Source organism: Prenolepis imparis, unplaced genomic scaffold (genome assembly GCF_030444845.1).
Source record: "Prenolepis imparis isolate NDT839.2.m4 unplaced genomic scaffold, iyPreImpa1.0 SCAF_3, whole genome shotgun sequence".
Lineage (NCBI taxonomy): Eukaryota > Metazoa > Arthropoda > Insecta > Hymenoptera > Formicidae > Prenolepis > Prenolepis imparis.
Genome location: NW_028141161.1, coordinates 7,407,182 through 7,424,365, shown reverse-complemented (window position 1 = coordinate 7,424,365; position 17,184 = coordinate 7,407,182). Strand labels below are relative to the sequence as shown.

The 17,184-nt window shown below is 33.9% G+C and overlaps 1 protein-coding gene across 4 annotated transcripts in view; it reads left to right on the top strand.

The window, feature by feature from the left end:
• LOC145934366 (kin of IRRE-like protein 1) overlaps window positions 1-17,184 on the top strand; it is a 506,904-nt gene that overhangs the window by 485,464 nt on the left and 4,256 nt on the right. For all 4 annotated transcript variants that reach the window (XM_083034727.1, XM_083034729.1, XM_083034728.1 and 1 more), the window contains one exon: window positions 16,135-16,365. In XM_083034727.1, the coding sequence (XP_082890853.1) occupies window positions 16,135-16,365 (231 nt within the window). The remainder of the gene's footprint in view (window positions 1-16,134; window positions 16,366-17,184) is intronic.

Sequence of the window (17,184 nt, the reverse complement as noted above, 5' to 3'; positions counted from 1 at the left end):
TTACTGAGAAGATTAGTTTGGCATTTATTGAAGCAAGATAAACAAAAGAAAATTATATAAGCTTTAATCTAGATGTCAACAATGTCAAGTTTGTATTGGAAACAAAGGACGCGACAGATTGAAATGAAAAATTTAACGTATTTTCTTTTATTTTGATTTTTTAATATAACGTGATAATAAAACATTTTTAAACCAATGCTTATGCAACTTTTTTTTTGTTTCTATCTACATATAGTTGCAAACTTTAATCATTTAACTTTTGGGACAACCTGTATACAGATTTTATAGAATTTGCATGACGCTGTGAAGTCAAAAGATGTCAATTTGGTGCATTACTTTTGACAGCAATTTTTTCGAAACTTGAAATCTGGAAAATCGACCGAAAATTGAGCAAGCTATTTTTTCTAATACCTCTAACGCGATAATAAATGCATAATTTTTTTACGGCAAATTATTTAATATAACATAATAATAAAATATTTTTAAACCAATGCTTATGCAACTTTTTTTTCTAACCATAGTTGCAAACTTTAAACCGAAATGAAAAGATGTCAAGCTTGGTGCATTATTTTTTTGACAGCACATTTTTCGAAACTTTAAATCTGAAAATTGAGCGTAACTATTTTTTTTCATATAACGCGATAATAAATGCATAATTTTTTTGACGGCAGATTTTTGGAAACTTGAAATATGAAAAATGAACCGATCAATTTTAATAATTTCTTCGATAAAAATTACGAGGTAAAGCGTAATGAGTATCACTGGTAACACCGGGGCAAATGAAGCCGTTCTCGCCAACGCGGTCCGACGCGCACGCAAAACGGCGAACAGTGTTACGCGCACGTGCGTCCTCCCGTAAACATTACCGCGATCCGAGGTAAAACGAGTACCAGAGGCGAATCAATTGTCAGCAAAGTGATTTACGGCCGTCGCAGCGTCGATCAATTTGCCGCTCGATGCGACGCAGCGTCCCCGCGTGTTTCGCGTGACTTTCAACCCCTTTCCATCCCTCCCCGCCGTCACCGGCGTGTTTAAAAACGAATTGCGGAGTCCGAATGCGAGACGAAGGAGATTCTGATCGCCGCTGAGCGAGATTTATTTCCGGAAATCGATCTCTCGCGAGAAAACGATTATTTTTCCGGGCAGCTTCTGTCGCTATCGCTCTCTTTGTAGGTCAGAAAAAATTGAGCCGCGATTTTATTAATTTCGAAGAAAAAAATTATGAATTTTTATCTCAACAACGTGTAGAGAGAAAAATCCAAGGATCGACGAATGACGCGTTTGGGAATTTTTAATCAGGCCTTAGAGGTCTCCTAACTCTATTTAAGGCAAGTTAGAACGCCTATCTTGGATTGTCACGCTTTTTTGTCTAGGATCTTGCTTTCCAAACTTGGACCAATATAAAAATTTTAGCTTGGACCAATGTTGGCTTTGTAACTCAGACCTATATGTAAGATAAAAGATACCACAATAAAAAACATATTGCTGCTTGAATTAAATTTTAATGAGCTTCTTATTAACTCATTGAAATCGTGTTAACTGATGATTCTTCTAAAAAATCAACATGCAGTGATTTTAAATTATATATATCAATATATTTTATACACCTTTCATATAATTAAATAACACTTTTTGTTTAAACTGGGTTCTGTATGAGCTATAGTGCAACATACTTAAATTAAAATGTCTTGAGGAAAACATTCTTGACTTAATCAGACCTGAGACAGGTCTTTAAACATATAAAACAAAATGGCATTAAAAAAAATAAAAACTAGGTCCTAACTAGATTCTAAATGAGTTTGAATTTGGCAAACCCTTATTTTGGATGCCTTAGTAATCCCTAGATTGAATATGGGATGTCCAAATAAATTTCTACTCGGAGGAATTTGAATCTTTCACGCGATTCTACACGTCAAAACGTGCTTAACCCATTTTTATAGGCGAAATTTTTTGTCCCACCGTATATAGGCAAGGAACATCGAATTAAGGAAAGCAATTACAGATAATGGTCCCAGTGGCACCCAGCGCTGGGACTGCGAAGGAATTAGAAAGGAAGAAAGAGAGGAAGAGCATAAGAAAGAAGCCTATCTAAGAAAGATACGAATGTACAGGGTGGTCATTAAGCAGCTGCAGCTTTCCCTTCTCGCCGCGTTCTTGCGAATATCTCTCTCAGTTCTTGACATCGTTCTCCCCGACTTTCTTTTCCATCTTCCTCCGTCTCTCTCTTCTTACTCTCCTTACCTTCCTCTCCCCTCGACTCTCATCTTTTTGGACATTAAGCCGTTGCGCGTGCGGTAATTTTCCTGGGGTCATTTTTGCCGCTCTTCTTGCCCGATCGTTAACTTCACTTAGCGTGTTTACCCCCGTCGTCATTTTTCTCAACTTCCGCCCCCCTTCCCATTAAGAGAAAGAGAGAGCTCTCCTTCTCTCTCTCTCTCCCCATATTTCCCCCTTTCATATTCTCAACCCCGGTCTCGCATTTCCACGAGCGACCTCGTCAGACATCGTCCACGAAGCTCCGCGTCTTTCCACGTGCGCGCCTTTCCTTTCCATTTCCGTTTTTTTATTATCGCGCACAGACCTCGAGCCGGTTATTTCGTTCCCGGACGCCTTTTTTCACGGTCCAGCGGGAAAGAATAATTAACGCCGCCGTCCATTCGCGAACCCCGCCGCGGAAAGCTGTCCCTCGGGGTCCGCATGTCCGCTTCAACATTATTCTTTTATCGTCGCGAAGCATCGGACGATAAATCACACCGCTGAAAGGGCAAAATCCCTTCAGGTTTCGATAATTTCAGCTATTGAGAGATGTGAAATCAAAAATCCCGGACTTCCGAAAGCTCCGGAGTTAAGGCTCCTGGGTGCTCCATATTGGAATCGTGACGTCAGAGGCGAGAAATAACACGTTGAGATTTTTTAGATGCCATTTCTAAATAAAAACATATTTGCATAAAATAACACTTAAGATCTCTTTAATACACTTGTAAAAAATGCCGAAAACTATTCTTTTCCCTTGACAATCAGTCAACAACCGTAAAATGATCGAGATATCAGATTTTGACATGCGGAATGACTGCGCATGTGCAAAGACCAGACGGACTGAGCCTCATAATATTACATTTTACAGCTGTTGATTGATTATAAAGGGAAAAGGATAGTTTTTTAGAAGTGTATTAAAGAGATCTTAAATGTTATTTTATGCAAATATGTTTTTATTTAGAAAAATGCGCATCTAAAAATTTTTAGCGTGTGTTTTCTCGCCTCTGACGTCACAATTCCGACATGATCGGCAAGGTACCAGGAGCCTTAAGAGTAATCGAAAAGTTTCGAAACCAGTCTTGTTAAAAAAGTGTGAACATCAGTCATCGATGCACCTCTTCTTCGAAATAATCCTCTCGAAATAGTCTTCTTCTACACTTGAAGTTATACTTGAATCGGGAGAGTTCTGTCATCGTTTGAAATATTTTTCAATGTATTTTTTATATTTCAATTTTTACTATATTTTATATCAGCTCTCATGGCGAATGGAATTAAGCAAATTTATTAATAAATAAAAGTAAAATTTAATTTATCTGTTTAATAAAAACATGACAGTTCTGTCATCGTTTGAAATATTTTTTAATGTATTTTTCAGTAGATATTATTATAACAAATTATGCCGATGACATATATGCAATGATAGAATATTCGGATCAATAACAAATGTGGTTATTGAATTTTTCTTGACTTTACAGTTATTTGTTATACGCTCTAATAATTTTATACGACGACGAAATGTTGGCGAGATAATCTCTTGAAGGCTAGCGAGGATTTTAAGCAGATTGCGCTTGACGGAAAAGAGATTGTTCGAAGGATTGCTAGTCACTCGTGCGATGATGCTTATTTCCTTCTTGCTTTTCGTGTACATAAGTCTTAAAATTAAATAGTAATGCAGTGTATACTCAGAATTTTTCAACCGTTTTTCTTGTTTAAAAAATGTAATATTAAAAATATAAATATGAATATATAAATAAATATAAAATATAAATATATGATATTAAAAAATAAAATTTATACAAAAAGTTTTACTTTAAATATCACCGGAATTCGTAAAAATAGTAGTCGCTGGATATTACAATTATTTATCAGAATATTGCATTAAATTTTATTCAATTTTTATTAAATCAGAAACTGTTAAATTAAACATATATTTTTATTTTTTTCATAACTACATTTAATTTTTATAATGAGACTCGCGTGGCTGAATTATTTTTTCTTATTTTTTTATTATAGTTATGTAGTTTATAATCAGCTTTAAAATTCATAGTTTTTAATCGCAATTTTCTTTTAAAGTATGTATTTAAATAAATATATATTTCTATTTAAAAAATATAATTCATACAAACAAAAACTTTTGCTTGAACACTATTCAAAAGTAATCATTAGATATTATAATATCAGACTCTTGCACTGGACTTTTTGCAACTTTTTGATTAAGGACAATTTTTAAAATTTACGTATATTTTATTTTCCACAATTATACTTAATTTATAATTAAACTTGTGTATAGTGATGCTTTTTTTCTTATTTTACGTGTGCATAAATTTTAAAATTGAATATAATTATGCAGTAAATAATCAGCTCTGAAAATCATAACTTTTTGAAAAATAAATGTAAATCTACTTAAAATAAAATGTACACAAACAAAAAGATTCTGCTTAAACAGCATCCAGAAAAATATAATCTCTGAATATTATAATTTATTTTAAATCTTTAAAATAACACATATTGAACTTTTTACCATTTTGATCAAACTTTAAATTTTTTAAATAAACATATTTAATATTTTACAGCTATACACTTAACTTGTTATAGAAAATTTTTAATTTTTAACTTTGGAAACGCGATTCATTACATTCGTGTATATACATCTATGTATATACATAGATTAATAACTAAATAAATTCTAAATATATTCTAAATTAAATTCTCATTCCGTAATAAATTTTGTCAGCTTTTGTTCTCGAAATTACAAATGGCATCGCTCTATATATGTATAATTATTTTAGTCACTGTTTTTTTTCCAATTAAAGAAATACACGCGATAAATATTTGTCATTCTGTCATTTTATTTTACTCACACAAATAATCTGAAAAAACATTTTAAAGAACGCAATTTCCCTCTACACTTATCCCGATCTAAAGCTTGTCAATTAATCCAGATGACAGATGATAACTGCGAGTGTAAATGCAGTCCGAGAGTGTAATGTAAGTGCGCCTTACGGACATGCAGGATTGATCTCGGGGCGAGATCGCGGGGGCAATTCGGTGGAGACTAGCCCGGGGGGCTCGTCGAATTAAAGGGGCATCAAATAGAGAAGGGGGCCAGGGGGCTGGGGGGTCTCGGGGAAGATAGGGCTTCCTACAACAATTTGAGATTAGAACTCGCCGAAATCTTCCGAATAAGGGATGCTCGACGATTCGGATCGCAAACCCCTTTGCCCCCCTCCCTCTCCCCCTCCTTCCCCCCTTCGACATTCCGATAAGCGTTTATTGCTCGACTCGAGAGATGATCGAGGCCGCCGCAGGACTTGGTCCTCTCTCGGTCCCAGCTATGCAAACTGGCCCCAGAGAGAGAGTCAATTCACTCCGCATTGCGGGATTGCGGAGTGGTAATTGCTGTCCGATTTCGCCCCGACACGCACCATCGAGCGTGCCATCGTATATACACGCGTGTGTGTGTGTGTGTGTGTATATGTGTGTACGTATGTACATAGGTAGGCGCGCGCCTATATTACACGCAAATGCGAAAGGAAGGATCGATCGACGATAATCTCTCCAAAACTGTTCCGGCCGATTGCAATTAAGGGGATATGCGTACGACTCCTTAATCCAAGGAAAGGGGACAGCCACGCTTCATATAATTGTGTATAAAATTTGTTTTCACACAAAAAGGTGTACGTGCAAAAATATATATAAGATTTTCTTCTTATTTTTAATATATATATATATATATATATATTTATATAAACATATATAATGTGTATAATAAGACTCGCTATATATAAAATATTTTTTTAACGCGAAAATGTGTGCATATAAAAATATATAATAATAATTTTTTATATGTATAAAAATATACAGAGTGATTGTAAATAAGTACGAAAATTTTTAAAAGATAATTCTTTGTCAAAAATTAAGGAGAGTCTTTTATATAAACATATACTCTTATATCCCCCTTCCTGAATTATACTTTTCCAAAGAGAGAGGTGAAAGATTTTAATTTTTTTTCTCAAATTTTGGACAGATTAAAAGAAATTAAATTTGGCAGACATTTTTTAGTTAAAAGAATACTCATTAATATCTCTTTAATCCTCCCTAATGAAACTAGCAACTCCTATTCAATTTTTTATTACAACTTTTTAACGTGTCGGAATGTGATCATCTAAAAATATGCTTTAGAAACTTTTTTATTTCTTTTATGTAAAATCAACAATTTTCAAAAAAATTAAAATACATTATCATGCACAGCTAACCGGCATAATTACGAGAAATTGAATTTTAGAATAAAAAAAAGCAAGCAAAACAAAATCAGTAGTACCTAAATGTTTGGAAAAAATAGAACAAAAATTCGAGAAAAAATTAAAAACCTAATTTTCACCTCCTTCTTTAAAAGAGTGTAATTTTTCAGGGAGGGATATATACATATATGTTTATACGAAAGACCCCTTTCAATTTTCGACAAAGAATCATCTCCTAAAATTTTTTGTACTTATTTAGAATCATCCTGTATATTATAATAAAACTCGCGATATAATATTATTTAAAAATTATCCTTTAAATACGTCCTCTTATCCAGTTATCCTCTCTCTGTCAATGTCGGCCTTCGGGAAATTTGCATCTCTCGCTTTCTCGAAATTGTCTTGCATTCTAGAGCTACAACGCACATTCGTCCTGTTATACGATACCGATTAATTGCATCAAAGACGAATCGACCTACCGGCCGCATCTCGATCATCCTTCATTAGCTTTGACGAGCGCGCACAATAATGACGGATGATCCGGGACAAAGGTTTCCCGACCAGTGCACTGTTGACTTAGGGAGCTTCTTAAGCGATTAACACTAATCGGATCGATTTGCTTCCATATTTCCGCTGATCTGACCTCCGAGCATTTGCCGTCCCATCATACTCGATTACTGTACTTGGAATGTTATCACCTAAGTGAAGTTGCTTCTCCTAGACAAAATGTATACGGAAAAAATATACAAATTTTAGGTATCCCTCTATTATATCTGAAATTTAATTACCATATTTTAATAAACCACTATAATTATAATAAATAAATAAATAAATATTTTTAAGCTAATAGGAAATGCCTTGTTAAATCACAGTTAAAACTGTTAGTTATCATATAGAGAGCTAAAATTTAAATACATTAAATTGTAACATAGGGATACTTAAAATTTAGCTAATCTTTTTGTGTATGGCATGTAAATTTAAAAAAAAGAACAAAGAGAGGTTTGTTTAAAATGGAAGTTGCATTTTCAACTCCAAAATAGAGAATGATTCGATTAGTGGGGTGAAATAATTACATCGACGGCCCAGTAACCAGAATGTATATATATATATATATATATATATATATATATATATATATATATAGATATTCGGCGATTTATATTAGAAGTTCCCCAGTTACCCAGAGAAATTCTCCCGTGGGATGATCCATGGTGACGAAGCGACGAAGGTGCGCCGCGTGAACGCTTTCATTAATTGAAAGCGGGGAGAGACTCTAAGTCGCTTTAGCCAACCGGTGGAGGGAGAAGGAAGGGGCGAAGGGGGGACGGCGTAACACAGCGATCCGGAGTTCGACCCTATGTTGGAATTAATCCAGGTGAGCCGAACTTGGATTTGGGCGCCGGCTAAGCCCTGGCTTCTTGGTGACTTAACCGGCCACATGACCTCCGTAAGGCTTCGTCTTACCTCTGACGCGGACGCCAACGTTACGGCGGTGTAACTCACCCCCCCCCCCCTATTAAAGAGGATCTTCCCTAACTCCATCGAATATCTCTCTCTCTCCGGTGATGATTTATCTCCCCCCCCCTCCTCTCTCTCTTTTATGCTATAAATTTATCGGATAAAATTTTCCTCCCGTTAATCAAAGTTAATGAAACCTCGGATATCTTATTATATTAAGAAATAACGCGTCGCGAGTTTGTTGAGATAAAAAAATTGCTAATTGAGACATTCTTTTTTTATATTCGATCGTGAAATGTTTAGAAAATAGCTTCGAAATTAAAAATTTGCAATTTAATAATTCTCTCTTTCTTCGGAATTCTTTCTCTGTATTAAAATATAAATTGAAATTGATTACGCGTCAATTTAATTTCCGGATTATTATAAGATGACGAAGCAAGTCGAGTCGGAAAATATTTCGTTAGTAGGTTTATCGATTCGTTTTACAATCTTATTAAAGAGCGCGCAAAAATAATCGACAGAAAATAACGATCGATCAAGATACAAGCAAAGTTTTCGAGATGTTCCTGACAGATAGAAAAAGTTTCGGGACGATCGGAAATTTTTTTTTTTTTCAAGGATGGAATCCACGTCGGGGGAGGATATTTTTCCCAAATAATCCAAGCGGTTAGATTCCGTCCCTGACCTTACTGCAAGTCCGATTAGTGATCTAAACTTCGATGAACTTAGGATTCGGGGATCCGTTGGGGGATGCGCGATCTCTTTCTCTTTCTCTCTTCCTCTCCTTCCTTCTCTCTTTCTCACTCTCTCTCTCTTTCTCTTCCTCTTCCTGAATCCTGTTAGTCCTTTCTCGCAAGGATCGACGATATAAGGACCGGTTTATCTTTACTACCCCGGCACCAGACGTTTCTCCGCGTAGAACTCGATTAAACTTCCATTGCAACTTTTACGAGACAGTATCGGAGGCTTAGGGTTGTATACGATCGCTAAATGTACCAATTTCCCGTCGAACGCACGAGCGCATTCCGCGCATAAGGGCGATAATAAATTGAAAAATTATCTGTTGATCTCGAAAGCGCAAAGAGGTTTACCGAAAAGTCATCAGAGTGTTACAGGAATAACGAGAACGCGAATAAAACTACCCGAGCGCAGCGAAAGCGTAATAAGATATAAAGGAACCGAATAAGAACTTGAGTTGTACAGGATGAGTCTAAATAAGTGCGAAAAATTTTAGATGATTCTTTTTCGAAAATTAAGGAGGGGGTGAGTTTTTCATATAAACATATACCAAAAATAAAATTAGGGATTTATTTTTTTCTCAAATTTTGTTTCATTTTTTCCTAACATTTACTGTAATTTTGTTTTATTTCCTTTTTTATTCTAAAATTCAACTTCTCGTAACACGAAACCTGTTATTTAGCGCCATACTGTGCATAATAATATATTTTAATTTTTTTCTTGCAAACTATTGATTTTACGAAAAAAATTAATCTGATAAAAAAGTTTCTAAAAAAATCAAGCTTTCTAACGCATATTTTTAGATGATCACGTTATAAAGTTCTAATAAAAAATTGGATAGGGGTTGCTAGTTTCATCCCCATATAACGAGACAGGAGGATTAAAAAATATTAATAAGTATCCTTTTTACTAGTAGAAAATGTCCATCAAATTTTATTTTTCTAATTTGTCCAAAATTTGAAAAATATAAAAACCTAATTTTTATTTCAATTCTTCCCCTTTTGAGGAATAAAACTCCTCAAGAAGGGATATATGTAAGAGTATATATATTTATATGAAAGACCCCTCTTAATTTTTGACAAGGAATTATCTCCAAAATTTTTCGCACTTATTTAGAATCATCCTGTCCGGCGAATTGGTGTCTTTTTAATTTACAAAAAAAAATGAACGAATTATTTAAAAGCTTAGAGCCATCGTATACGAAGTATCGCGCGGCTACCATAAATCTTCCTCCGCTAAATTGTCAAAAGCTTTACTGCAGTTCATCCACAGAGCTGGATGAATTTACGAGAGTTTCTTAAGCTGGTCGCAATAGAACTCCGTACGTCACTTATGTGTACTCACACATGACGTGTTCGCTCTCTCTCACTCACTCAGTGCACCATAAATCTTCCTTTGTAATCCGGTCGAAAGTGTGCGAGCAATTACATGAAAAATGTAAACCCGCATAACATTACTTGTGTACTATTTATTTACCCACGTCACGATTATGTACCAGACAAAGTTTTCTCGATTATGCGAAACTAGAGTGATTATGTAACAGAGAGAACTTAATAAAAAAACTGAAGCTTTACATTTATCTATTTTTCCGTTCTTGTCCAGTGACTCGTTAATTATAATATTATTAATATTCTTTTTATGCAGGCAAAAGATAGATTTAAAATTTTGTTAAAATTTGGGATAAACAAGCTAAAATTTTCCAATGCAAAGTGTATAAATATAAAAAAAAATTTCTTTAATCCAACGTCGCGTATAATCGCGTAACATTAACGGCGTAACGAGTGCGAGTTTATTTTGCGTGAATTTAAATGTCGAGTGCGCGCGGAGAAGATTCTTGAGAGGAAAAACTTCTAGTTCCCTGCTTATATTCCCGGCGTAATTACCCGGCATTTTTCGCAAATCCTCCCTCGCGCATTTCTGGATGAAAAAAGAATCTCCGCTCGCGAGCAGCTCGAGAACGCATGTCCGTTAAACGACGCGAAATCTTGAGATCTCCTAGAAAACGCTGTCAAGACTTCGTGCTTTCCTTTCTCGGAGCACGCAGCTCGGAAAGCTCATTTACACTCTGGTCTGACGCTAGTGGTCCCCGGTATATAATACCCCCTGTGCGTGGCGAGACACAGGGAGACCTACCTTAGGTTATGGGGGTTATATGGGGGTTGGTCGTGGCGGGAATTTTGGGCTGCCGGCTGATTAAACCCGGGGTTTTACCGCGCATCAGCAACATATATAACGCACATATAACGCGCGCCTTACTTAGTTAATGCGTTTACAGGCGTAAATATGCCTGTATTAAGGCTCCTGGGTGCTCACCGCGGCCATATTGGAATCGTGACGTCAGAGGCGAGAAATAACACGTTGAGATTTCTTAGATACCATTTCTAAATAAAAACATATTTGCATAAAATAACACTTAAGATCTCTTTAATACACTTGTAAAAAACGCCGAAAACTATTCTTTTCCCTTGACAGTCAATCAACAATCGTAAAATGATCGAGATATCAGACTTTGACATGCGGAATGACTGCGCATGTGCAAAGACCAGACGGACTGGGCCTCATAATATTACATTTTACAGTTGTTGATTGATTATAAAGGGAAAAGGATAGTTTTCGGCGTTTTTTACAAGTGTATTAAAGAGATCTTAAGTGTTACTTTATGCAAATATGTTTTTATTTAGAAATGGCATCTAAAAAATTTTAGCGTGTGTTTTCTCGCCTCTGACGTCACGATTCCGACATGGTCGACAAGGTACCAGGAGCCTTAAGCGCGCGAGTCTACACAAGGCACAATGTGGACCGATCTGTCCTATCTTTTTCCTCTCGAGTTACAATATATTTTTATATTACTATTCGGAACACTATGTTTTACTACTCTTTCTTTCGCTCCGATAAAAAATGCGCAATGAAAATATTTCAATACGGATATTTTTTCTACCGGCATTAAAAAATATTTGCTCCGTTTAAAAATCGTCGACCCGCGGACACTTATTCGGTTGTTCCTTTAATAATGTGATTATCGCGTGAAAAAAAGTACACGCGATAATTACATTATTCAAATTAATAGAATAAATGTCTGGCGGTCGACGATTTTTTTTATAAATCAAGTAAATATTTTCTAATTAAAAAATGCATGCGATAATTTCATTATTAAAATAATATCCGAATAAGTATCTGATGTGGTCGAAGGTATTTTAAATCGAACAAATATTTTATAATGAAATAAGTGCGATAGTCACATTATTATAATAATAACTGAATAAGTATTTGATGGTCGACGATTTTTTTTAATTGAGCAAATATTTTCCAGTAAAATAATTTAATGCATGCGATAATTATATTATTAAAAAATAATAACTAAATAAGTATCTGGCAGTCGATTTTTAAATGGAGTAAATATTTTCTAATAATGCACGCGATAATTACATTATTAAACCATTAACCGAATATCCTGATGATGGACGATTTCTTTAAATCGAACAAATATTTTCTAATGTAAAAAAATGCACGCGATAATTACATTACTAAACAATAATCAAATAAGTGTTTAGTCGACGATTTTCAAATCAAGTAAATATTTTCTAATGAAAAAAATGCACGCAATAATTATATTATTAAAACATTAACCGAATGAATGTCTGATGGATACACTGTAAAAAAAAATGTGTTAACTTGACTAAACCGTTCAACTAAATAATATTTTGTTAACTGAACATATAAAAATATTTAAATTAAATATAACATATTAAATCTAACAAAACTTTTGACAAAACGTATTTGACTTAAATACTAATATATGTTCAATTAACAAAACAGTAATTTAGTTGAACGGTTTAGTCAAGTTAACAAATTTTTTTTACAGTGTAGACGATTTTAATACCGGTAGAAAAACACACACTATTAAAACAACTTACCTGAGTCAAGTTATACGCGATATAAGCGGGGGTTGCAAGCACAAATTCTGGGCCGACGCTTAATCGACGTAAATAAGTTGGCGGCCTCCTCCTCCCTCATCCCTCCTAGACGAGAGAGAATTTAAGAATTAAAGACTCTCGCTTTTCGCTTTATGCGCCGCACCTGATCGCGCCGGTGCAACTCACGACAAGGCGCGAGAGGAGGAGCGCAGTTTTGTTAATTATCCGACAAAAACAGCAGGCGCGATCCCACGCTCAACCGGCCACACGCTATCAAAGCGGCGGGACGTTATCACGTGCGCGAATACGGTGGTATATCGCGAGACCGAGGTGCTAAGAGAGAGAGGAGGAAAAATAACGCTGCAAGATTTCCCACCATTCTCTCTCCCCTTCTCGAAGAAAGTAGTACTTCGCGTCTAAATGCAGCAAAAATTTCTCACCGCAGTTCTTTATGCAAAAATTCTAAAGAAAAACGTTCATTTTTGTCTGGCCTAAAATTCTGATTTTGATGAAACTTTACACGCACGTAGGAGGGATAAATAGATGAATTTGGAAATTTTTAATTTCTCCAAAAATGATCCTAAGGGGTGAAAAATATTTTTTTTCAAAATTTTATTTTAATATGATTAAATAGAAATATTTTTGTCATGAAACTTTTGTACGATACATTTTTTGATATCTCGAATACTTTAGAGATATATCGAAAAAAGCAAAAAGCCGCATATGAGGGGTGATTTTCTCTATTTATTTTGGAAAAATTCCTACAAACATATGAAATTCAGACTTATACATATATACATATCATAACTTTTTTACTCTTAAGATACGATAAATCTACAGACAATAAATAAGATTCTCTATTACAAACTCAGATTTTTTTTTTACAAAATATATTGCTATATCTTATGTATAATTATAAATTATATAAATATAAAATGGATTTTAAAATATCTACTGATTGAACCAGCTACTGCTGATTTTTTCAGTGAAATTTTATTTATTTGCATTGCTTATACTTATAACTGACACTATCTGCTTCAATAATACACTGATTACACATTTAAGAAAATACACTCATATCTTATATTACTTTAAATCTGAGAGGCACTTTTCCCGAAAAGAATCGAAAATTCGAAGAGCAATTCTAAAATTGTATCTTGGCGCCCGGAAGATTAAATAATTATCCATCTTAATTGCGATATAAACGAAATTTTATGTAATTACTTTTACGTCCAGCCGTAACACGTCTTTCTTAATTAATTATATTTCGCGGCCGGATACTTTTTTCATTCGCGATTGCCATTTCTACTTGAGATTCCACGGGCGATTCGAAAATACAAAATGTGGATAAAACCGTGTGTGTACGTGACAGCGGCGCAAAAAATACTGGCATGCCAGATGTAATCCCAACGTTGAGGAATATAAAATGTTTTCTCTACGACGCCGGTCGGGGTTTGTTTACGCATGTAACAAAGCTGCCTCGTATGGAGAAGGAGAGGGGAAAAATGGAAGGGAAAAAAAATGAAACGCTTCGTAAGTAGCATAGAAGGGTGGATGCAACGTTTCGTTTTCTCTTTACAGTGACACGATGTGGTTAATCCTTCGTCGCGGAGAAATATCCACATTAATTTTGTGTGTTTCTTGCCGCTTCTCGACCGAATTAATTTATTATATCTATTCCACTGTACAATTCTTTTAGCGCAACACTCTCCTCTCGTGTGTTGATTTAATTAAATATTTTATAAGCAGATATTTTTGCGGAGAAATGTCAATTTGTGAATACAGAAGATAGAAAAAAAACGCAAATTATAGCGAGCATAAATTACACTAGTTTACGACCAAAAATTATTTTAAAGTAGACAAAGTGTCTCTTATAGATTTTTGGATGCTGATAATGTCGCAAATTAAATTTTACTTGCACGTTAGATTTTCAAAATAATTGAAGTTTAATGTGTAAAAATGGTTTTTTTGCGATATTTGAGATTTTTTTGTAGAAAAAGGTTAACGTTATCTGGAAAGTTTGATCAGATATCATAAATATATTGTTCATTCCCTATAAAATACATTTTTTTATTTCAATATCTTACTTTTTAGCCATATTAGCCATGAAATATTAAAGCTAAGAACTTCTCATATGGAGATGCCCCTGAGGAAAAAAGTAATTATTTTTTCCAAAATTAATTTTATGATTATTTGTCGCCCTTTAGATCATACAACTTTTGTCTGGAATATTTCTTCGAAAATGCATTTGTTTCGAAAAATTCAAAGTGAGCAATTAAAATGAGACACCCTACATATAAATATACATTTAGTGGAATCTATCACGATAAGTTACACTGTGTATGTGTATTGATAGCCCTAAACTACTAATTATGAGTATAATTATATAACTTCATCATCATAGGCGGAATATTTGCTACCTCAGCAAAACTCTGTATTTAAATATTTCCTAATATAACTAAAAAGTAAGATATCGAAATAAAATAAATGCATTTTATAAGGGATGATTAATACGTTCATGACTTCTAATCAGAATTTCAAAATAACATGACCTCTTTTACAAAAAAAATTTTAATATCGCAAAAAAGTCATTTTTTGCATATTAAACCTTAATTATTTCGGAAACCTAATGAAAATTGACTTGTTTTCAACATCCAAAAATATAAAAGACATCTTGTCTGATTCTAAATCATGAAAAAAAATATTTTTTTGTAAACTAATTTTTGTAAACTAATGTTATCAAATTTATTAATAGCTGGATTTTCTTTGAAAACGTTTGTTCCTTTAAATTACACATTGAATGCTTCAAACTTTGTAGAAACTTTATTTTATTCATTTGCCTGATCGGACAATTTTAACGAATGTATCATTTTAAATATAACAGGCTAAATTATTTATTTCTAATTTTCTCGAAATTATAAGTAAATTTATAGACTGCAGATATTTAATTGTCTTTCTTGGATTTTAACTGAGCAATCAAAGGAACGATTGAACAGCTAAAACAGAGTGTATACTTCCGGGAAAAACCTTGAAAACCTGATATTCTCAGGGAACTTCGTTCAACCTTGAAAAATCATTCTCATGGAATTTGATTTGGATTCAGGGAATTTTTTTAAAAATTATTCTTTGTTAATTTTATTTTTATTTAGCACTTAAGATACTGTGACATATCTTGGCAATATTTAAGTTTTTATTAAAATTTTATATGGTTTTTTTTATTAACAATCTATTTTCAGTATCAAGATCTTATATAAATTATAAATTTCATAAAAAATTGTTCAAATTTTTAATAAATAATATTTAAATAAATTAATACTCCTTATTTATTTAATAAATAATTAAATAAATAATAAATTAATAAATAATTAATTTAAATAACTTAGTATTCCCTGAGACGTTTATAATAAATTATTTTTTGTTTTATATATTTTGATCAGGGAATTCTCAGAGAAATTTTTTTACAAAATTTGAGTAGACACCCTGTAAAAACAAGAAGAGTGAACATCGGCTTTATTCGATCGTTACAGGTCAGGACGCCGGAATTGTATTATCGCCGCTGATAGGTGTTGTGGTCGGCGCTCTGGTGACTCTGGTCCTCATCATCCTGGTCGTGGTGGTGAGAGTACGTCGGGAACGCGTGGCAAAACCGCGGCACGAGAAACCGGCAGAACTCAGCGAGCTACCATCCCAACAATACCCCATGCAGAATTCCCAGCAGACCGTGGAGACTGATCCCGACGTGATCCCAAACAAGTTCGGTAAGACTCCCATCGATACCGCGGATACTGAAATAGTCCGCGCGCGAATCCGATTACGATCCTTTGCTCGTTCGTACATCGCCGTCACCCCATTTAGGGCTTTGACAGAGAAAGAGAGAGAGAGAGAGAGATGATACATGATTTGTTCAAGCAGGGTAACTAAAAACTTGATTAGAACAATTTTTGTCTCGATAAAGATAATGTGACCCATTTGTCAAAATTTTTAATAAATTTCTAATAACATTTTTTCTAATAAATTTATAGACTGCAGATATTTAGCTACTTCTCTTGGGTCTATAATTATTTTTATTCTTAAAACTCGCTTTATTAAACCATCTATGATTCGTGACAAAAATTCAAGACAGAATTCTATTTGTGTTATGTGTCCTAATGTCTCTATGTATTTTACTTCTTCACATGTTGTCTATATCACATTTAACATTATAAATAGTATTATGTTGCAAAATATAGGTGATCTACAACGAGTGTAAAAAAACTCGGGAGATCATTTTAAGTTAAAAATGTTATATTAATATAAGTCATATTTCAATTAGTTATAAAACTACAAGAAATCAAAACTTTATTAATCAAAGTTTTTATTTCTATTTATAAATTAACAATCCAATGCATAGAGTCATAACAAGTGCTCAAAATGTGCTCCTCGAGTTCGATCGCAAGTTTAAAATAGGACTCATATTTTTATACAACATTCTTACAATAACTTCTTGAACAAGCTGTCAAAATGTTTTGTCCTGTTGTTTGTCACCTGTATATTATTGTCTTACGAAGCGAGCTTTAGAAAAGCATCAGTAAAGGAAT